This window comes from Somniosus microcephalus, chromosome 6 (genome assembly GCF_052327205.1).
Source record: "Somniosus microcephalus isolate GS21.2 chromosome 6, FLI_Smic_1.0, whole genome shotgun sequence".
In the NCBI taxonomy this organism is placed as follows: domain Eukaryota; kingdom Metazoa; phylum Chordata; class Chondrichthyes; order Squaliformes; family Somniosidae; genus Somniosus; species Somniosus microcephalus.
The window spans coordinates 84,044,250-84,066,694 of NC_140992.1; the positions used below are offsets into that span (position 1 = coordinate 84,044,250).

The window sequence follows — 22,445 nt, forward strand, 5'->3', positions numbered from 1 at the left end:
CTACTATCTTCCTTTGTGCTAGGTATGACTCCAGCCAGTGGAGAGTTTTCCCCCTGATTCCCATTGACTTCAGTTTTACTGGGGCTCCTTGATGCCACACTCGGTCAAATGCTGCCTTGATGTCAAGGGAAGTCATTCTCACCTCACCTTTGGAATTCAGCTCTTTTGTCCATGTTTGGACCAAGGCTGAAATGAGGTCGGGAGCCGAGTGATCCTGACATAACCCAAATGGTGGCATTATGCATTATGTGGCATTGTGCTAAAAAATAACAGTGACTGCGCTTTCATACCAAGATCTTTAATAATATACTACAGATAGACTATCCTTTATCCGAAAACCTCGGGACCAGCCGAGTTTCGGATAAAGGAGAATTTCGGATTTCGGAAGGTGGGTCGGCGGGGGTCCGCGGGGGGGTCGGCGGGGGGTCGTGCGCACGACTTACGCTGACGCTCAGCGTAAGTCAGTCGGGGTCGGCGGGGGTCGGGGCCGGCGGGGTACGCGGGGGGGGTCGGCGGTTGTCGGGGCTGGCGGGGTCCACGGGGGGGTCGGCGGTTGTCGGGGCTGGCGGGGTCGGCGGTTGTTGGGGCTGGCGGGGTCCGCGGGGGGGTCGGCGGTTGTCAGGGCTGGCGGGGTCGGCGGTTGTCGGGGCCGGCGGGGTCCGCGGGGGGGTCGGCGGTTATCGGGGCTGGCGGGGTCGGCGGTTGTCGGGGCTGGCGGGGTTGGCGGTTGTCGGGGCCGGCGGGGTCCGCTGTTGTCGGGGCTGGTGGGGGGGTCGGCGGGGGGTCGTGCGCACGACTTACCCTTTATCCGAACTTCCGCAACCGGAACCCTCTAAAAACCGAAGGTTTTTTCGTTCAGCGTAAGTCGTACGCACGACTTACGCTGAACGAAAAAACCTTCGGTTTTTAGAGGGTTTCGGTTTTCGGAAGTCCGGATAAAGGGTAGTCTACCTGTAGTTGATCTCCTGTGGTGTTTCACAATGGGAGTCAAGACCAAATGTACTGTTCAGGTGAACCGAGATTAGAAGTCAGGATATAATTAGACCAGAATGTGCAGATGTAATTCAATATCCATTTCAAAGTCTTGCATTGTATCATCATTTTTATGCATTGCCTTGATTTTGTATTATTATTTATAGTTATATAGCAAAACCTACAGCAATTTGGGAAGCAGAGTTGGCTAGAACATAGGACTTTCTCTACAGTACAAGCAGAGGAAGTGGGAGATGGAAAACTGAGGTATAATAGTGGGAAGATGTAATTACTGCATGACAATTTTACAGAGGAAGTTTCCAGTATAAATGTGGACATAGGAATTTATAATTGAAAATGTTGACACAAGAATTGTGCATATAAGTAACATTTTTAATATATGTAGATAGGTATAGAATTCTGGCATGTCTTTTTACTACAAAAAGGCAATTAAAAGCATGTTTACTATAATTGACACTGATTGAAATATTCAAGTAATAGGGGCACTAAACTGATTTTATCAATTGCCAATATAGATTATGGTGAGTGTAAAGAAAGTGCATTAGACACCGAGAGGAATGGTTAGTTAGAAATGCTGATATTGCGATATGGAAGGTGATGGATGCTTACACATGATAAAATAAAATAAATCAAACTAATGTAAAATTATACATAAAATACTCACCAAACATTGATGCTTGATTGTGCTGTGGTATCATGAGCCTCTTGTGACTGAGTGGGCTTCTGAGTTCCAGGAGGACTCTTCAGCAGGCTTCATCACCATTGCAGGTATTGCCTAGTCCTGTATCCTGATACTTACCTAAGTTATGGCTCAGTTTGTAGCACCCTTGCCTCTAAGTCAGTAAGGTTATGGGTTTAAGTCCCACTCCAGAGACTTGAGCACAAAAATCTAGTCTGGCACTCTAGTGCAGTACTGAGGGAGCGCTGCACTGTCAGAGGTGGCATCTTTTGGAAGAGACATTAAACCGAGGCTCTATTTGCCCTCTCAGGTGTACATTAAAGATCCCATGGCACTATTTAAAAGAAGAGTTATCCCCGGTGTCCTAGCCAATATTTAACGCTCAATCACCATCACTAAAAAACAGATTATCTGGTCATTAACACATTGCTGTTTATGGGAGCTTGCTGTGTGCAAAATTGGCTGCTGCGTTTCCTACATTACAACAGTGACTACACTCCAAAAAGTACTTCATTGGCGGTAAAACGTGTTGGGATGTCCGGTGGTCATGAAAGGCGCTATATAAATGCAAGTCTTTCTTTAATTTTCTTTTTAAGCAGGCATCTGAGGGGGCTAGCTAGAAAGATCACATGAGCCTTCATCAGGAGAGAGATCATCCTGAAAGTGGACTCCAGCTACTTCACTTAGGCTGGGCTCTGGAACTGAGTGCCCACTGATCAGTGGCTGCGCAGACCTGATAGTATCAGTTAGTTCCCACAGACCCATCTCTCTCAAACCATTATCAAATTCAATCATGTTATGGTCACTATTTGCAAGATGTTCCCTTATCGTCAGATTGTTAACTATTTCTAGTTCGTTACTCATCATTAACTCAACTCTGGCACGTTCCCTTATCACTTCTAAGACATACTGCTTGAGCTGTTCTGCTTCTCTTAGTCTAGCTGAAAATTAAAATCTCCCAATATAAGCACATTGGCCAGGATTTTGCTCACCTCGGTCCGGGGCGGGCAATGTCGGTGCTGGCTCCATCCCACGGTTCAAAATGATTTCCCCTTGATAGGGCTTGTTAAGCCCACCCAGCACGTTTGACGGTCCAATTAGAGGAAGCGGGTCTGGTGACGTCATTTCATGATGCGTCATCAGCCAGTTTCATTAAAGGGACCATGGCCAACTTTATTTTGACATTTGTGCTGTCAGTGTTCTACAGCACTGAAGTGCCTCAAACACTGACAATCACTGCACAGAGGTGCAGGGCTGTACCCAGGTTCTCCCATGACTCCCTCCATGGAGTCAGAACACGCAGGGAAGTCCGCTTTCCTTCTGATGGGCAGAAGAGATCTCCCCAGGAGACCAACACAGCCTGGTTGCACATTGCACAGGAGGGCACAAGCAAGGATGTCGTCAGGAGGACCTGGGTGCAGTGGCACAAACCTTTCAATTATCTCATTAGATCAGAAAACGTTACTGCAAAGCCACATCCTCACCTTCATCCTGCTGTGCCTCTCATCACATCCCCATCACACTGACTTCCCTACCCTACCCCTGCACATCCTTACTCACAGTAACTTTTCTTGCACCTCCACCCATCCCTCTTTATCTACATTATCACATCCCCATCTCACTAGCCACCCCTCACACTCACCCTCATCCTAGTGCAATCATACCAACTAACAACACGCAAGCGTAGTTACTTGGGTGTTGATGTAAAGTTTCTGTTAATGTACTATCAAACATTAAAACCTTTATTTTCAACACTTGCGTTCTTGGACATTTTTGGTGCACCTTTGGAAGTGGCTTAGTGAGTTGCAATGAATGGTGAGACATAACGGTACCCATCGCAATGGTGGTGAGTGTGAAAGGAATGGCTTGGTCATTGTAGGGATGCTTTATGGTGTTTGTGTGCCAACCTGGCGCATCATGTGGCAGCCAGGGTCAAGTGAAGTAAATCTGGCCATGGTGAGGCCATCCCTGGCCCCCCGGGCAGCAATGTGGTCAGGTGCTGATGCCCTCTGTCCTGTGCAGCATCAGGTGATTGTGGAGAAGGTTGGTGCTGCTGGTGTGCCTGTTGCTGCTGATGTTGGGGCTGATCGTGGTCAGATTCTGAGGAACAAGGTGAGTCAGTATAAAGAGCACCCATGTTGATGAAATAGATGACAGGTGAAGTAGAGATGACAGAAGCGATCTGTCAATGGTGAGAGCGTTCTTCCAATGAGTTGATACAGGATGGAGAGTGGAAAGTGGAAAGCCTGCAGAATCTGTGCTGGAAATGGACTAAGAAACAGCTTGTGGCTGAGGAAAGTGAAGATCTGTCATGTGGGTGATTTTACTGTACATTTGAAGCTGTCAAGTAATCAGCTGGAACAATTGCCACTGAACTTCCACCTCAGGTTGACAGCCGTGGTCCCCGAACAGCATGGTTTCCGTGGCCATGAAGTTAAAGCGAAAAGGTAAGTTAAAAAACCTGTTAACGATCTATCAACTAGATGTTAATGAGATTAATTGGGTCCCCCGCCGCTGCCTGTCGGGTCTGCTCAGTGCTGAAAGACTTGACATTGGGAAAGGCGCGTGGCAGCGGGTTCCCGACCTGCTGTCAAAAAAAACCACTTTCCCAGCCGTCCCACCACCGATCCACCCTGCTGACCACCCGGAAAATTACAGCCATTGTTTTTGCTACATGTTTCCTTAATCTCTGTACTTAGATAGTCCCCAGTACCTCACTACTATCATGAAGTCTGTAGACAACTCCAAACTGAATCTTGCATCCTTAGCTCTACCCAAAGTGTTTCCACTGCTTGATCACCCTTACTAAAATTCCTTCCTTTGACTGCTGTAATTGTGTCTTTTTATCAACATTGCTACCCCCCTCCTTTCCCAATCCTTCCTATAGCCTGGTATATTTAGCTCCCATTCATGCCCATCTTGTAGCTCGGTCTCTGTAATGATTAATACAGCACACCCCTTAAGCTGAATTTGTGCTTCTAACTCACTTGTTTTATTTTTTATGCTACGTCCATTTGTGTACAGAACTTTTATCTGGTTAACAGTCCCCCTCCTGCACACGTTGGTCTTTTTCTCACATTTTTACTTACCGTAGATATTCTCCTCCCCCCACCCCCCAAACTAGTTCCAAATAAGTTGGGATTAGTTTCAGGTGATGAGGGTTGTTTTCTTAACATACCAGGGATGAGCACTTGCCACCTTAACTTCTGTTGCTATCCATCCTATGAAAAGCTAATAGGAAAAGATGGCTTGCCTCAGTGGGTATTGAAGGTCACAAAACAAGTACAAATATGGAAGGCATTTAAGTCCCTCCGAGCTCATCCATCTAGAAAGAACCTATAATGCAATCCCAACATCCAGCTGTTTCTTCAATGATTCCTGTTTTTGTTTGCACTCCTGTAATCCGAAGTCTATTCCATATATTGATCATTTTTTTTATTGAGAAAAACTTCCTGGCAACAGTTATAAATATGCCTTTCATTTCATTGAACCTGCACCTTCATCTCCTACTGTCATGATTTAATATTTGCTTTTTCTATGCCATTTTTGTTTGAGCTCTTTCCTCAGTCACCTTTTTTCCAAGGTGGAAAAACCCAAGTTTCACCAGTCTTCTCTGATCACTCAGTCTTCTGACATTGGGGATCAGGCTGCTGACTCTTCTCTGCGCTTCCATGGCTTGGATGTCTCCATTGCATCTCAGCAACCCAACTGATCGCTTAAAGTGTACTTACTCTCTATATTGGTGGTGTGTTTCATTGAATGTCTATTTACCAGTATATAAAGTCTTAATCGAAGTGCAGTAAAATATTTTAATAAACGTTGGTAGATATTTAACAGAAAGGCACAAAGAACATTTAGCATGGAAAGTGGTTAATGATTTATCAAGTTTATATAAATTGAGATATTACTTTTTGCCCTTTCCTTTTTTAGAATTTTAAAATACTTTTTATTAAATCACAAACTATTCACCATCTCAGGTTGTGTGAAAAACTTCAAATAAAATCCGAAATGGATTCTGCTTATTTATTGGAGACATTGGCTGGGAATTTCATGGATGTGGTCCAATATAATAAGGACAACAGAGCTTTTGAGGTAAGTGCTACAACACACATAGGGTATTTATTTGAACTAGTTTGTATACATAAGGCAGTGCAGGATTTTCTGAAATGTAAGTGACTGTCTGTGTATCTGGCCAGAAGACCCAGCTTTGCCTTGCACCAAAACTAGCTGTACCACATATCACTGTTTCATGTACATTTGATCTTTCTTTAAAAATGTAACAAAATCTGCCTTTTTTCTTTTTCTACCTCAGTGGTTTCATTAAAATATTGCCAAATAGCTTATTACCTTGTCACCATAAGCCTCTATACTAACTTAACAGTTATCATTCTGAGTGCAATCCACTGTGCTATTTAAATGTTACCTTTAGCTATACCAAGACTGTGGAGATCTTTATCACACACCTAAGTTGCTACGTTTTGAATTGCCTCTTCCAAAAGTCCTAACTATTTGCTATGGAATGATTAGAAAAAAATTGGACTTTAGTGGTCACCATTTACCTATGCTTTAACAACCACCTTGGCAGATGTATTCACTCTCTGACATACACCCTTTTTACATATCTTTTACACGTCTTATTGACACAAGTACACAGAGAGGTTGCTCTTAAAAAACTGTATTATTTGCTATTTTAAACCCCATCTAAACCAACAAAGTTTGGGGTTATTTTTACTTAATTTAAATTTTCCTTTTTCAAAAAATGTGTATCCAGAGCTTACAGGAACTAAAATATGATGATGTTCTGGAGTAGCTGCCAGACCACATAGACCTGATCGAGTTGAACTAGCACAATGCGTCTACAGCAGGACCAGCCAGTGAAAAACAGTGACTCAGAGCCTGTTGCTGACATTGTAGTGAGTGCAGTCTGCACATCCTATCCATGTGGTTTAACTCAGGCTGATGAATTCCCTCTGGTGACTACATCTGATGTATGCTTGAAATTATTGAAAGAAACTTGTCAGTTACAGCAGTTGAAGGTCTATTCTGTTACAGGACTACTGTAAAGATCAACTATGCTTACAAAACAAGGCATCTGAAAAAAAAATCATGATTTTAAAATATTCAGATTTAGCTGTTTTAAACAGTGATGCTATCTGTTTATAATTGAGTCAGTCAACTCTAGACGCCAATTTAGTGTTATGGCACCGGAAATGTTAACCCAACCAGTCTCTCATCATAACTATATCCAACCAGTCTGATCTTTTGTTTTGGAAAAAAAATCCTGTGGTCTATATATGAAAGGAAGTAAGTGATGATACTTGGTTAAGCTACAATTGGAGAATTATGTGCAGTTTCCACCACATGCAGCTCCTAGATACCTTGAATGCAGCTCTTTGATCTTTGGGCAGCATTTCATTAGGTGGAGCTTTACGGGTGACTGCAGTCATGCGTGTAGCACTCACATTGTGGTTAGGAAGCGGGCTGCAGGAGCAGAATTGGCATTAGGTGTGGGAGTGGATGCTGAAGAGGAGCAGCAAAAGAGGATCAGCAGGCAGTGCGGTAAGTGGGCATTAACATTGAGCAAAGTGGCATTTCAAAGTTATGAATCAAAGGTGATTTTGAAAAGTGTCAGCTTTTTGCTGCTAATGGAGTGTGCGGTTTCAGGCTCAATAACCTCTAATAGTTTTTAAAATGCTCTTATTGAGCTAGAGTCTCTTCTTTATGAAATCTGAGCCACAGAAGCATTTTACAAATATTGGTTCTGAGCTGATGTTTCTCCCTCATAAAGGCCAAGGTCAAGAATGTGTCATTGATCGCTTTAAAAGAGCTAAGCCGCGATTTTCCGAGTGGAGGTGGGTTGGAGGTGGCTTTGATGTTTGGTGGGTTCCGGTCCCGCTGTCGGTTTCAGCCACCCTGAAATTACGATTTTTGCTTAAGTGTGCTGATTAAGCCAGTCGTGCGCGCTACCCGGCCCGATCAGTGGGCTCGGGTCTGCTGCTCGCCTCTGCTGACGTCTTTCAGCCAACTGCATTTAAGGGGCCCAGGCAGCCTTGTTTTTGATCAATCCTATTCTGCTGCTTCTTGGTGTGGCACATCTGAAAAAGACTGCTGCAAGACCAAAGGCATCTCCCAAATTTGATGATGACTCCCTCCATGCTCTTGTGGAGGGTGTGAGAAGGCACCAAGAGGTACTGTTCCCTTCAAATGGACAGACGAAGCCTTCTCAGCAAACCAAAGCAGCCTGGCTGCAAATTGCTGAGGAGGTGAGCGCCAAGTCTTTGTGTGGTCGCACCTGGGTTCAGTGCAGGAATAGGTTCAATGGCCTGCTACGCACAGCAAAAGTGAGTCTATCATCACACTTACCTTCAATCTGCTCCCCATCTCCTCTCATCACCAGCACTCTGCATTGTCAACCTACTCCTGCACATCCCACTTTACCCTTACATCCCTTGCACCCTTAACCATCCCTCTGTCCCTATGTATGGAATCATTTGACTATTCTACTATGCACCCCTCACACTCGCTATCACTGTTATGCAATGACAACAACTAACAATGCACAGGGAGGGCCCTTGGTATTGGCACCTCACTCCATCATTGTCTCCCTCTAAGTATCTATGCTATGGATTCTCTACACTCACTCCAACATTCTCATTCAAACTCCACTTGTGCCCCTCATTGCAGGAAAAGAGAGCCCACAATAAGAGGGAGAAGGGCAGGACAGGAGGAGGGCCACCTTCGATTGCCCACTTGACCACTGCTGAGGAGACTGCTCTCGACATCTTCGGAGGTGCTGAGGATCTGGAAGTGGGGGATGGTCAGACCAGCACAGTAGAGCAAGCTGGTGACAAAATAGATTTTCAGCCCTCTCATTTAGATTGCGTGAGTGACTGATATGGCATCTGATGTTTATACAGATTGAGTTCTGATCATCTGCACAATTCGATGTGCCTGCTACATTAATATCACGAGAGGGCTTTAAACTAATTAGTGGGGGGGAGGTTTCAAGAGAGCGAAAAATAAAAATGTCAGCGGAGAAGGCAATAGAGCAAAGTAGCAGTGGGGAAATTAAAAACCAGAGCATGTCAGGAAGGGACAGAATATATAAAGATAAAGGTAAAGTAGTAAAGGGGGTAAAAGCAGGAATAAATTGTCACAAAACATATTTAAAAGTTCTTTATCTGAATGCACACAGCATTCGTAACAAAATAGATGAGTTGACAGTACAAATAACTACACATGGGTATGATCTGGTGGCCATTACAGAAACATGGCTGTGAGGTGACCATGACTGGGAACTAAACATCCAGGGGTATTTGACTATTAGGAAGGGCAGACAGGAAGGAAAGGGATGTGGGGTGGCTATGTTAATAAAGGATGGAATCACTGCAATAGTGAGAAATGATATTGGGTCAAAGGATCAGGATAGTGTAACAGTTTGGGTGGAGATAAGGAATAATAAGGGGAAAAAGTCACTAGTGGGCGTAGTCTATAGGCCTCCTAACAGTTGCAACTCTATTGGTCGGAGTATAAATCAGGAAATAGTTGGGGCTTGTAATAAGGGAACAGCTATAATCATGGGAGATTTTAACTTTCATATTGACTGGACAAATCAAATTGGGCAGGGCAGCCTTGAGGAAGAGTTCATAGAGTGCATTAGGGACGGGTTCCTTGAGCAGTATGTTACTGAACCAACCAGGGGGCAGGCAATCTTAGATCTGGTCCTGTGTAATGAGACAGGATTAATAAAAAATGTCCTAGTAAAGGATCCCCTTGGTATGAGTGACCATAACATGGTTGAATTCCAAATTCAGTTGGAGGGTGAGAGAGTTGGATCTCAAACCAGCGTACTAAGCTTAAACAAAGGAGACTATGAAGGTATGAGAGCAGAGTTGACTAAAGTGGACTGGGAAAATAGATTAAGGTGTAAGACGGTACAGCAGGAGTGGTGTACATTCAAGGAGATATTTCACAACTTTCAAGAAAAATATATTCCACTGAGGAAAAAGGGGCGTAAAAGAAAAGACAGCCATCCGTGGCTAAGTAAAGTAATAAAGGATAGTATCCGACTGAAAACAAGGGCATATAAAGTAGCCAAATCTAGTGGGAGGATAGAAGATTGGGAAGCATTTAAAAGCCAGCAAAGAATAACTAAAAGATTAATTAAGAAAGGGAAGATAGATTATGAAAATAAACTAGCAAAAAATATAAAAACAGATAGCAAGAGTTTCTACAGTTATATAAAAAGAAAAAGGGTGGCTAAAGTGAATGTTGGTCCCTTAGAGGACGAGACCGGGAAATTAGTAGTAGGGAACATGGAGATGGCAAATACGCTGAACAAATATTTTTTATCAGCCTTTACAGTAGAGGACACTAAAAATATCCCAACACTGGACAAACAGGGGGCTATAGGGGGGGGGGAGGAGCTAAACACGATTAAAATCACTAAGGAGCTGGTACTCGGTAAGATAATGGGACTTAAGGCAGATAAATCCCCTGGACCTGATGGCTTACATCCTAGGGACTTGAGAGAAGTAGTGGTAGGGATTGCGGATGCATTGGTGGTAAATTTCCAAAACTCCTTGGATTCAGGAAAGATCCCAGCAGATTGGAAAACTGCTAATGTAACGCCCTTCTTTAAAAAGGGAGGTAGACAAAAGACTGGAAACTGTAGACCAGTTAGCCTAACATCTGTGGTTGGTAAAATGTTGGAGTCCACTATTAAGGAAGCAGTAACAGGACATTTGGATAAGCATAATTTAATCGGACAGAGTCAGCATGGATTTATGAACGGGAAGTCATGTTTGACAAGTTTGCTCGAATTCTTTGAGGACGTAACAAACAGGGTGGATAAAGGGGAACCAGTGGATGTGGTGTATTTGGACTTCCAAAAGGCATTTGACAAGGTGCCACACAAAAGATTACTGCACAAGATAAAAAATCACGGGATTGGGGGTAATATACTGGCATGGGTGGAAGATTGGCTATCTAACAGAAAACAGAGAGTTGGGATAAATGGTTCATTCTCAGGTTGGCAATCAGTAACTAGTGGTGTTCCACAGGGGTCCGTGCTGGGACCCCAACTCTTTACAATCTATATTAATGATTTGGAGGAGGGAACCAAGTGCAACGTATCCAAGTTTGCAAAGATGGGAGGGAAAGCAGTGAGTGAGGAGGACATAAAAAACCTGCAAAAGGACATAGACAGGCTAAGTGAGTGGGCAGAAATTTGGCAGATGGAATATAATGTTGGAAAGTGTGAGGTTATGCACTTTGGCAGAAAAAATCAAAGAGCAAGTTATTATCTAAATGGAAAGAAACTGCAAAGTGCTACAGTACAAAGGGATCTGGGGGTCCTGGTGCATGAAACACAGAAGGTTAGTATGCAGGTACAGCAGATGATCAGGAAGGCCAATGGAATCTTGGCTTTTATTGCAAGGGGGATGGAGTATAAAAGCAGGGAAGTCTTGCTTCAGTTATACAGGGTACTGGTGAGGCCACACCTGGAATACTGCTACAGTTTTGGTTTCCATATTTAAGAAAAGATATACTTGCTCTCGAGGCAGTTCAGAGAAGGTTCACTCGGTTGATTCCGGAGATGAGGGGGTTGACTTATGAGGAAAGGTTGAGTAGGTTGGGCCTCTACTCATTGGAATTCAGAAGAATGAGAGGTGATCTTATCGAAACATATAAGATTGTGAGGGGGCTTGATCGGGTGAATGCAGGGAGGATGTTTCCACTGATGGGTGAGACTAGAACTAGGGGGCATAATCTTAGAATAAGGGGCTGCCGTTTCAAAACTGAGATGAGGAGAAACTTCTTCACTCAGAGGGTAGTAAATCTATGGAATTTGCTACCTCAGAGAGCTGTGGAAGCTGCGACATTAAATAAATTTAAAAAGGAAATAGACAGTTTCCTAGCTGATAAGGGAATTAAGGGTTATGGGGAGCGGGCAGGGAAGTGGACGTGAGTCTAGCTTTGGATCAGCCATGATCCTATTGAATGGCAGAGCAGGCCCGAGGGGCCGTATGGCCTACTCCTGCTCCTACTTCTTATGTTCTTATCACATGTCTAACTCATGCCTTTACTCCCCACAGGACCATCGAGAGCCCCCCTTCCCCACTGTCCAAGAGGAAGACTCCTCAGAGGAAGCTGCAACCTCTGAGGGCGCAGTGTCAGCAGAATTGAGCGCACCCAGCACCAGCGCAGAGTCGCAAACCTTGGCGGGTCCTTCGCGACATTGAGTAATGTTGTCACCTGGTGTATCACAGCTCACAAGTGAGCATCAGCTGATGGTGGAGACAGGGACAGCAGTGGAGAGTCCTCGTCGGAGGCCGCAGGGCGCTCTTAGCTCTGCTCAGCTGCATGTGGACCCTGTGCCTCTGGGGCCATCCAAAAAGAGAGTGGTGCTGGAACTTCAGCAACAAATGCAGGAGTCTCTGACAGGTTTTTCATCCACAGTAACTGCGAGTGTGGAGAGAATGGAGGAGTCCATCTCAAACATAAGCAATGCCATGGTGGAGGCAATGGCGCATGAACATGCCGCCATGAGAGGGTGGCAACCTCCTTGGAGGACATAATTCACCAGACTCAACAAAGCATGGTGACTCTCCTAAATAGATGGTCTGCTATGGAGGATAGATGGGCAGCTATTGAGGAGAGACACCAGAGGTACTTGGATGTCCCCGATATGAGGACTGTCAGTACAGAGTACACTGATGTGCAGCAAGATGCTCTCCAGCTATGTGCTAGCAGTGAAGTGCGGATGACCCATGAGAGGGATGTTGGTGGTCTACAACAAGGAAGTGTGGGCTCCTCTCCAAGCGCTCATACTCCCATGCCACTGCGGAGCCCTCGGTCAGAGCCCCAGATTCCTCACCCAACTGAGATGGCCATCTCAGCCCCTGCACAGCCACAGGAGGAGCAGACTTTTGCAGAGCCCTCTCAGGCTCCCAAACCCAGAGGATGCCCGCCAAAGATGTTGAAGCAGGAGCAAGTTGAAAGTGAGCAAGCTGCCTCCACATCTGCTGAAGCCACAGGGGAAGCACCACATAGAAGCACGCGTAAGAGAAAGTGAACACACAAATAGTCACAAGGGTAGTCACTTGGGTGTTTTGATGTAATACAAATTTAAGATTATCATCGTCATTTCAATTATAATAAAGAAAGGCAATGGCAAACATTCAAAGAGCTGGCCTATGTGTGCCCAGAAATGGAAGTGTCACAGTGAGGTGTCAGGGCACCATTCATCTGTAATGATGGTCGTGAGAGTGATAGGAGCCCATAGTATATTGTACAGATGTGTTAAGAAGGCAGCAGCCACATGTGTTTGCTTCGTAAACTTAAGCGAATCTAGCAATGTGCTTGTGTGCTGGTGGAACTAGCACATCCGCCTCTATAAGGTCTTCTTCCTCCTCCTCCTCATCCTCCTCCTCCTCTGAGGAGGAGGCTGTGCGCTGAGCTACTTGTTCCTCAGGCAGCGGTAAGCCATGCTGCTGTGCGATGTTGTGCAGTGCACAGCAGACCATGATGATTCTGGAAACCCTGGCTGGTGCATAGTGTAGGGCTCCACCAGCTGTCGAGGCATCTGAATCGCATTTTGAGCAAGCCGATGGTTTGCTCGATGATGGCTCTGGTGGAAATATGGCTCGCATTGTAGCGCTCCTCAGCTTCGTTTGATGGCCTCCTCAACGGCGTCATTAGCCACATCTTCAGGGGATAGCCCTTGTCTCCAAGTAGCCAACTAGAAAGTTGGGTTGGTGGATTGAAGAGCTGAGGCACAGCGGACTGCCGCAGGATGAACGAGTCATGGCAGCTGCCAGGGAACTTGGTACAAACATGCATAATGTTCTTCCTGTGGTCACACACCAGCTGGACGTTAAGGAAGTGGAAGCCCTTGCGGTTCACAAATACAGCTGAGTTGTGATGGGGTGCCCTAATGACCACATGTGTGCAGTCTATGACGCCCTGCACCCTTGGCAAGCCTGCCAGATTTGCAAAGCCAACCGCACGCGCGGTTACACTTGCTTCATCCGTGGAGAAGTGGATGTAATTGTACGCCTTTGCAAAGAGGGCATTGGTAACCTGCATGATGCAAGTGTGTGCAGCCGACTGGGAAATGCTGCTGATGTCTGCTGATGATCCCTGGAAGGACCCTGAAGCAAAGAAATTGAGGGCGGTGGTGACTTTGACAGCCACTGGTAAGGGTGTGCACCTGCTCCTCTGGGCTCCAGGTGTTGGTGCAGCATTGTGCAGATATCAGCGACTACCTCTCACGAAAGTCTCAGGCTCCTTTGGCACTGCTGCTCTGTCATGTTGAGGAAGCTCATCCTCTGCCTGTAAACCCAGTGTTGGGGGTATCTCCTGCGGTGAGGTGTAGCCCTGCGCTGACGCCCTCTGCCCTGTGCAGCATCAGGTGGGTGAGGAGGAGGTTGGCGCTCCTGTTGTTGCTGCTGCTGGTGTGCCTGGTTCTGCTGCTGCCGCAGCTGCTCTTTCTCCGATTCTGAGGACCAGGATGAGAGGGTATAAATGGTTCCCATTCTGCTGGTATATATCTCAGTTGAGGAATATATGTTATAAGTGCTCAGGCAATGTGGGGAGAGGGTTTTCCAAGGAGGTCACAGTGCATATGGATCTCAGCTTAACCACTTACAAGCTCAATAGACCTGCAAAAGGTGTTCCTGTGAAGGAATAAGCCATATAACGTATTCAGAAAAATACACCATTCTATGAAAGAATTCTGGCCTTATTAAAACATGACAAACTGGGTCTGGAAATCTAGAAACCGAACTATGAAAAGCTGTGATAGCATTCTGGCTATAGAGATAAGATAAGTTGTTGACACTGAATCAATATCCTTATTGAAACTGAAGCTTAAATGCTCCTGAAGTCTGAACCTTTGGAAACAAGATAATAGTTACCCGGTACAAGGTGTTCTAATTTACACCTCGTAAAGGAGCACATAACAGTAACAAACATCTGCTTTCATAAAAATGATACCAAGTAAAGTGCACCTGCTGTTATGCCGTTTTTTATGATAAATTTAGAAAACCTAGAGAAGAGACATAAGGGAAGAAATTGGGTGGAGCTGCAAACGGGGCTCCAAGCTCGCCTGGGCGCCAGATTTAGCGCAGCGTTTGGAGCAGTAGCGACCACCGGATATTCAGCTTGAGCGCCCCAAGAGGGACACGGGGCGAGGCTCGAGGCGCTCCGCGTCCCTCTTAGGGTGCTGAAACTGAATATCGCAGCGCAACGTGCCGCAGCGCCACATGCTGCGGCACGGCACGCTGCGATACTGCAGGCCTTCCTCCCATTCTTAAGGGGGAGGGGCCTGCACCAGCGCGATCAGAGATTGCGAGTGCCGGCAAAAGAGCCCGGCACCGAGGAGAAGTGCCGGGCTCTCGGAAAACAGCCGGCAATGCCACGGGGGGCGATCAGGAGGCCGGGGATGGAGGTGCTGGCAGGCAGCCACCGGAAAAAACGGCCGCCCCGCACCTCCACCTTAATTTGCACCACTGCCGCCACAGGAAGGCCCCGTGAACTGGATGCCATTTGCGAACGGCGCTACAGAGGCGGTCGCTGCCAAATATCGAGATCGGGGCGGTAGCGGGATGCTGCGCACACCGATGATGTCATCGGAGGCGGTGCAGCGCAACAGGTTAACGCCGCCATTAGCGCCCCAGCTAAATATCGTGGGAGGCGCGGCCAGTGGCGCTAAAGCCACTGAGTGCCCTCTTTAGGTGCTAACTGGTGGCGCAGCCCACCGAATTTCTAGGCCAAAATTCTGTAGTGCTACCAGCTGAGGTGACTGTAAGAAATGCAGGGGTCAGCAGAAAAATGACTAGAGATAATTAGCTTACATCAGCAGAAAACCTTAAAGGAAATACCACTGGAAAAGGGTATAAATGTTGAACTCTCAAATGGGATAATAGACTCGCTTAAAGGGGCAAAGCGATTCTCGGCTTCAGGGCTAGCTCTGTAAGTCTCCAACTCTTTGTACCTCGGGGATCAAGGTACTGTATTTGATTTTGGTGGATATCCTGAATAAACTTTAAGAACTGTAAAACAGTAGCAAAGTTAAGATTTGAGAGTAAGGATCTCTGATAAGATTGTAAAGCTTTCTCTTTTTAGAACTGTTAATGTTGCGATTGACTCACCAATTGTAAATTATATTTCGGTTCTTTAATAAACCTATATATTTTTAGAATTGTCTCACATAATACTTCTGTATCAAACTCGCAAACTCAATCTCTGTACACTCTTTGGTAAGGAGTTGCAGAATTCTGGGGGAGTTTTCCGGACCCTCATAATATCCGGAACATTACAGTCTAGCTAAACTTATTAAAAGTGCTATCTGGAGGATGGTAACATTTTCAGTTTGTTCCTTTCCTTTAGGGAGAGATAGTCCTGACCTTTAGACCCAATTAAGCATCTTTAGGATTTGGCTACCTCAAACTTTAGTTGAAAGTGAATGTCTGAGGAATATGCCTGATCCGGGGTTGCCCTAAAGGGGCTAGGACTAGTAATTATCCTTTCATTCCAACACCTCAAAAAACAAAGTTCTGTCATCTGAAAGTCAGCCATGTTACAGGTCCACTTTTATGCTGCAGTTGCAGCTGTCAAGAATTCACGTAGTTGCTGAACCCAGCACAATCAGCTGGCGTGTTTTGCGAACAGCGTGGAACATGCTGAAAATGTCGTAAAATGGGAAGAGCCTGCTAAAATCGGATAATGTAGGCAGTTAACAAGCTATTAACTGCCTTAATTGCCTCTCCCGCCACTTGGTGGCGGGTCTGATCGGGACTCCCAAACCCGACACTTGGCAAAGTTGCGTGGAGGCGGGTTGACAGCAGGTTCGGAATCCACTGTCAATCAAAATGAATTTAACCTCTGACCTGCCTCCAAACCTGCCCAAAATCGCGGCCCGAGAGTCAGAGCCCAAGAGTGTGTCGCATAAGTATTCTAAAAATCATTAAAAATTTAAGCTCAGAAGTAGGCCATTTTAGCCCATAATGGCAGTGCAGCTAAAAGCTCCACACTGGATCTATCTACAGGAAACTCTCTGGTATCCGGCACCAACGGGACCAGGATGGTGCCGGTTGATTAAAAATTCCGGATAACAGAGAGGGTTATCTACCGAGGCTATTTTTAACAAACAAAGAGTCAGACTCCTGTTATTGAGGTGTTCAGACTTTGGACAGTGCCAAGAAGCCGAGTAGTGGCAGTTTGGAGAACTACCCCCACTGACTAACTTGGCCACCGCGGGAGACTCGGACTCGGACTCGGCAACTTTTCCGGTTATTGAGGTGTTTTCGGAGTATGAATTTTGCCGGTTAATAGAGAATTCCGGATATTTAGGTGTCGTTTAAACGAGAGTTTCCTTGCAGTATAATGTTCTGCTCCTTCTCCATATGCTTTAAATAATTTCTCCTTCAAGTGTTTATCCATGTTCAGGACCTCCTCCTGGAGTGGTGACAAACCGTAGATGTACACAAGAACACAGGAAATAGGAACAGCATTCAGCTTTTCCGCCCTTCAAGCCTACTCTGCTATTTAATAAGATCACGACTGATCTTTTACCTCAATTCCACTTTCCCACACTATCCCCATATTCCTTGATTCCCTTAGTATCCAAAAATCTATCGATCTCACTCTTGAATATACTCGACGACTGAGCATGCACAGCCATCTGGGGTAGGGAATTCCAAAGATTCACAACCTTTTGAGTGAAGAAATTTCTCCTCATCTCAGTCCTAAATGGCCGACCCCTTATTCTGAAACTGTGACCCACTAGTTCTAGACTCCCCAGCGAGGGGAAACAATTTCCCTGCATCTACCCTGTCAAGCCCCTTAAGAATTTTATGGCCCAGAAATTCGTGTCAGGGGCTTCCTGCGGGTGCAAGCCCCCGACCTACACTTACCTAGCGCGCCGGCAGTTGAGGCCTGGCCCTGCATGGATTTCCTGTCTGTGGCCCGGTCCAGCTCCCGGCGCGCTGTGCTTGCATGATCCAGCGGTGTACTTAGTGCGATGCGTCCGCTGGGATCACGTGAGCCACGGGCAACCAATCGGAGGAGGGAAAAGCCCATTCATGAGATTGACAGAAAGAACTGTCAAACTTATGAAAACTCCGGGCGCCCAAAACAGTACTTAACCTTAAAATAAATTTGAAAAAAAATCACACTATTTAAATAAACTATAAATAACATTAAATAACTATTTTAAACAATAATTTAAATTTTTGAAAAAATAATTTTATAAAAAAATGGGGCTAAAAATACACTTACCTTATTTTAAAGTATTTAAAAATAATAAACCTGTGGAAAAAATGTTCTAATTTTAATTAATTGACCACTTACCTTTTAAAATGAAGTCCTTACGCCTGGTTTTTAGATGTGTAAAAAATAGAGGCCTTCACGCACGGAAAAACCTGTAAAAAAAAAGGAAGTTCAACGCGCACGCGCAGACTCCCGCGCACACGCGTTCCACCTCTGAACCCCTTCGTTCAGAGGATCGGAAATGCCGGTTTCCCATGCATGCGTAGTGCATGCAAGAAACCGACACTTCCATCGGGTCCATGCGTGAGTACTCCGTGCGTACTCACGCGTTGGGACCCGAATTTCTGGGCCACTATGTTTTAATGAGATTGCCTCTCATTCTTCTAAACGCTAGGGAATATAGGCCTACTGTACTCATAGGACAATCCCCTCAACCCAGGAATCACTCTAGTGAGCCTTTGTTGCGCTCCCTCGAAGGCAAGGGACTCCTTAGGTAAGGAGATCAAAACTGTACACAGTACTCCAGGTGTGGTCTTACCAAGGCCCTATACAACTGTAATAAGACATCCTGGGGGAAAAATTCAGTTGGTTGCACCACCCGTTAGCGCCTTAAGAGGGCGCTAAGTGGGGCGCAAACCAACTAGCACCCGGGCGTGGCACTGCCCACGCCTCCCGCCAAATTCAGCAGGTGGTTAGTGGTGGCGCTAACTGTTAGCTCTGCGCCACTGGCGATGACGTCATCAGTGTGCGCAGTGCCCCGCTCACGCCCTGGCCGTGATCTTTGGGAGCGCCCCCTGATTTACCGCCGGATGCTATGTCCGACAGGGTCAGGGTGGCGTACCTGCGGCCGGGGAGGCGCAAATTAAGGGCGCGGTGCGGGGCGGCCATTTTTTTTGTTGGTCGCCTGGCAGCACCTGCCTGCGCTCCCGTCCCCGGCCTCCGGAACCACCCCCCCCCCCCGCGGAGTGCCGGCTGCACTCCAAGAGCCCGGCACTTCTCTTGGGTGCCAGGCTCTTTTGCCTGCACTCCTAATCCCCGGGGGCTCAGCTGGGCCCCAGATCGCACTGCACAAAGCCCCTCCCCTTTAAGAAGGGGAGGAAGGCCTGCAATACCGCAGTGCGACGTGCTGCAGCGTGTGGTGCTGCGGCACGTAGCACCACGATATTCACTTGCAGCGCCCCAAGAGGGAGGCAGGGCACCTCCAGTAGCGCCCTGCTTCCCTTTGGGGCGCAACCGACCAATTTCCGGCGCGGGGGCGCTAATTTTTCCGGGGCTATACTGAATTTCTCCCCCCCTTACTCTTATACTCTAATCCTTTTGTAATAAGGCTAGCATTCATTTGCTTTCCTAATTGCTTGTTGTACCTGCATGTTAACTTTCTGTGATTCAAATACAAGGACACTCTGAATATTAACATTTCCCAGTCTCTCATCATTTAAAAATATTCTGCTTTTCTATTTTTTTCTATCAAAGTGAATAACTTCACACTTCTACACACTATATTCCATCTGCATGTTCTTGCCCACTTACTTAGTCTGTCTATATCCCTTTGCAGCCTCTTTTTATCCTCCTCACAGCTTACTTTCTCAGCTAACTTTGCATCGTCAGCAAACTTGGATACATTACATTCGGTCCCCTCATCTAAGTCATTAATATAGACAGTAAATAGCTGAGGCCCAAGCAATGATCCTTGCGGTGCCCCACTAGTTACAGCCTGCCAACCCGAAACATAGAAACATAGAAGATAGGAGCAGCAGTAGGCCTTCGGCCCTTCGAGCCTGCTCCGCCATTCAATGCGATCATGGCTGATCATCCAAATTTAGTACCCTGTCCCTGCTTTCTCCCCATATCCCTTGATCCCCTTAGCCTTAAGAAATATATCTAACTCCTTCTTGAATATATTTAATGAATTGGCTTCAACTGTCTTCTGTGGTAGAGAATTCCACAGGTTCACCACTCTCTGGGTGAAGAAATTCCTCCTCATTTCAGTCCTAAATGGCTTAGCCCTTATTCTTAGACTGTGGCCCCTGGTTCTGGACTCCCCCGCCATCAGGAACAGCTATGTTGACTTTGTCCGATCCTGTCACTGTTTTCCAAGTGCTCTGCTATTACATCTTTTATAATGGACTCTAGCATTTTCCCCACTACCAATGTCAGGCTTACCGGTCTATAATTCCCCGTTTTTTCTCTACCACCTTTTTTAAATAGTTGGGTTACATTAGCTACCCTCCAATCCATGGGAACTATTCCAGAGTCTATAGAATCTTGGAAGATGACCAGCAATGCATCTACTATTTCTAGGGCCACTTCCTTAAGTACCCTAGGATGTAGATTATCAGGCCCTGGGGATTTATCGGCCTTCAATGCCGTCAATTTCCCTAACACCATTTCCCTACAAATACTGATTTCATTCAATTCCTCCCTCTCATTAGACCCTATGTTCCCCGTCCTTACCATTCCAGGAAGGTTATTTGTGTCCTCCTTTGTGAAGACAGAACCAAAGTATGTATTTAATTGGTCTGCCATTTCTTTGTTCCCCATTATAAATTCCCCTGATTTTGACTGCAAGGGACCTGTGCTTGACTTCACCAATCTTTTTCTCTTCACATATCTATAGAAGCTTTTACAGTCAGTTTTTATGTTCCCCTGAAAGCTTACTCTCATACTCTATTTTCCCCCTCTTAATTAATCCCTTTTTCCTCCTTTGTTGAATCCCAATCCTCAGGTTTGCTGCTTTTTCTGGCCAATTTATATGTCCTCTCCTTGGATCTTATGCTATCCCTAATTTCCCATTTATTCCTACTCTCTGTTTTCTGTCTGTTAACCAATCCTCAATCCATGCTAACATATTACCCCCAATCCCATGAGCCATAATTTTGTGTAATAACCTATTGTGTGGCACCTTATTGAATGCTTTTTGAAAATCCAAATACACTATGTCCACTGGTTCCCCCCTTATCTACCTTTACAGTTAAAACTCAAAGAAATCTAACAGATTTGTCTAACATGATTTCCCTTTCATAAATCCATGTTGACTCTGCCCAATCCTATTATGATTTTCTAAATGCCCTGTTATCACATCCCTAATAATAGATTCTATCATTTTTCCTACTGCTGATGTCAGACTAACTGGTCTTTCGTTCCCTGTTTTCTCTCTCCCTCCTTTCTTGAATAGCAGGGTTATGTTTGCTACCTTCCAATCCGCGGGAACCATTCTAGAATCTAGGGAATTCTGGAAGATCAAAACCAATGCATCCACTATCTCTGTAGCCACCTCTCTTAAAGCCCTAGATGTAGGCCAGGGGATTTGTCGACTTTTAGTCCCATTAATTTCTCCAGTACTATTTCTTTTCTAATATTAATTTCTTTAAGGTCCTCATTCTTGCTAGACCCTTGGCTACCCACTATTTCTGGAATATTATTTAAGTCTTCTACCGTGAAGACAGATATAAATCATTCATTTAATGTCTTTGTCATTTACTTATTCCCCATTAAGATGTCTTCTGCCTCTGCCTCTAAGGGATCCACGTTTACTTTCACAAATCTTTTTACATATTTATAGAAGCTTTTACAATCTGTTTTTATGTCTCTTGTTAGTTTACTCTAATATTCTCAGGTATGCTCACCCTCTTCCTGTCCTCGCCTGCTCCTGGGTATTGTGTGCGAACTTGTCCTGCTAAAAAGAAGGGGGTGTTAGTGGTAACCTAATGAGATGTCTTGAGGATGTGCATGTCATGCTAGAATAGTTTGGCTGTTGTGTGAACAGTGGCAGAGGTGTGGAGAAGTGAGAGACTTAATAGTAAGGAGAATTACATAGAATTTACAGCACAGAAAGTCCATTCGGCTCAACTCGTCCAAGCTGGTGTTTATGCACCACACGAGTCTCCTCCACTCTACTTCATCGAACCATATCAGCATATCCTTCTATTCCTTTCTCCCTGATGTGCTTATCAAGCTTCCGTTTAAATGCATCTATGCTATTTGCCTTAACTACTTCATTGGTAGCGAGTTCCACACTCTCTGGATAAACAAGTTTCTCCTGAATTCCTTATCAGTGACTATGTTATATTTATGGCCCTTAGTTTTGGACTTCGCCACAAGTGGAAACATTTTCTCTCCGCGTCTACCCTATCAAACCCCTTCATAATTTTAAAGACCTCTATTAGGTCACCTCTCAGCCTTCTCTTTCCTATAGAACAACATGGGAAGAAAGAAACGGTCATCTTTTTATCTAATTTTCTTGCATTTTCCTTTAAATGTCTATAATGTTTTATCTGGATGTTTTGTAAACAGGACCCAAAAGGTACCAACATCACCGTTGACGTGCTCTGTGATATAATGGAGAATTCATCACTGGGCATACCTTACAACAGATATGCTAAGGTTTCACAGCTCCTACTGAAGACGTATGAAGAGAAATGTCTAGATGCAAGTTACAGCAAGTTTGTATCTGATATGTTGAACACCTCCTGGGCTGCACCAGCAGCAGATGGAAGTA

General features: G+C 45.4%; 1 protein-coding gene across 1 annotated transcript in view; it reads left to right on the plus strand.

The window, feature by feature from the left end:
- prss59 (serine protease 59, putative) overlaps positions 1-22,445 on the plus strand; it is an 84,559-nt gene that overhangs the window by 28,786 nt on the left and 33,328 nt on the right. Inside the window, exons 3-4 of the mRNA XM_085991984.1 lie at positions 5,603-5,764; positions 22,241-22,442. Of these exons, the coding sequence (XP_085848110.1) occupies positions 5,603-5,764; positions 22,241-22,442 (364 nt within the window). The remainder of the gene's footprint in view (positions 1-5,602; positions 5,765-22,240; positions 22,443-22,445) is intronic.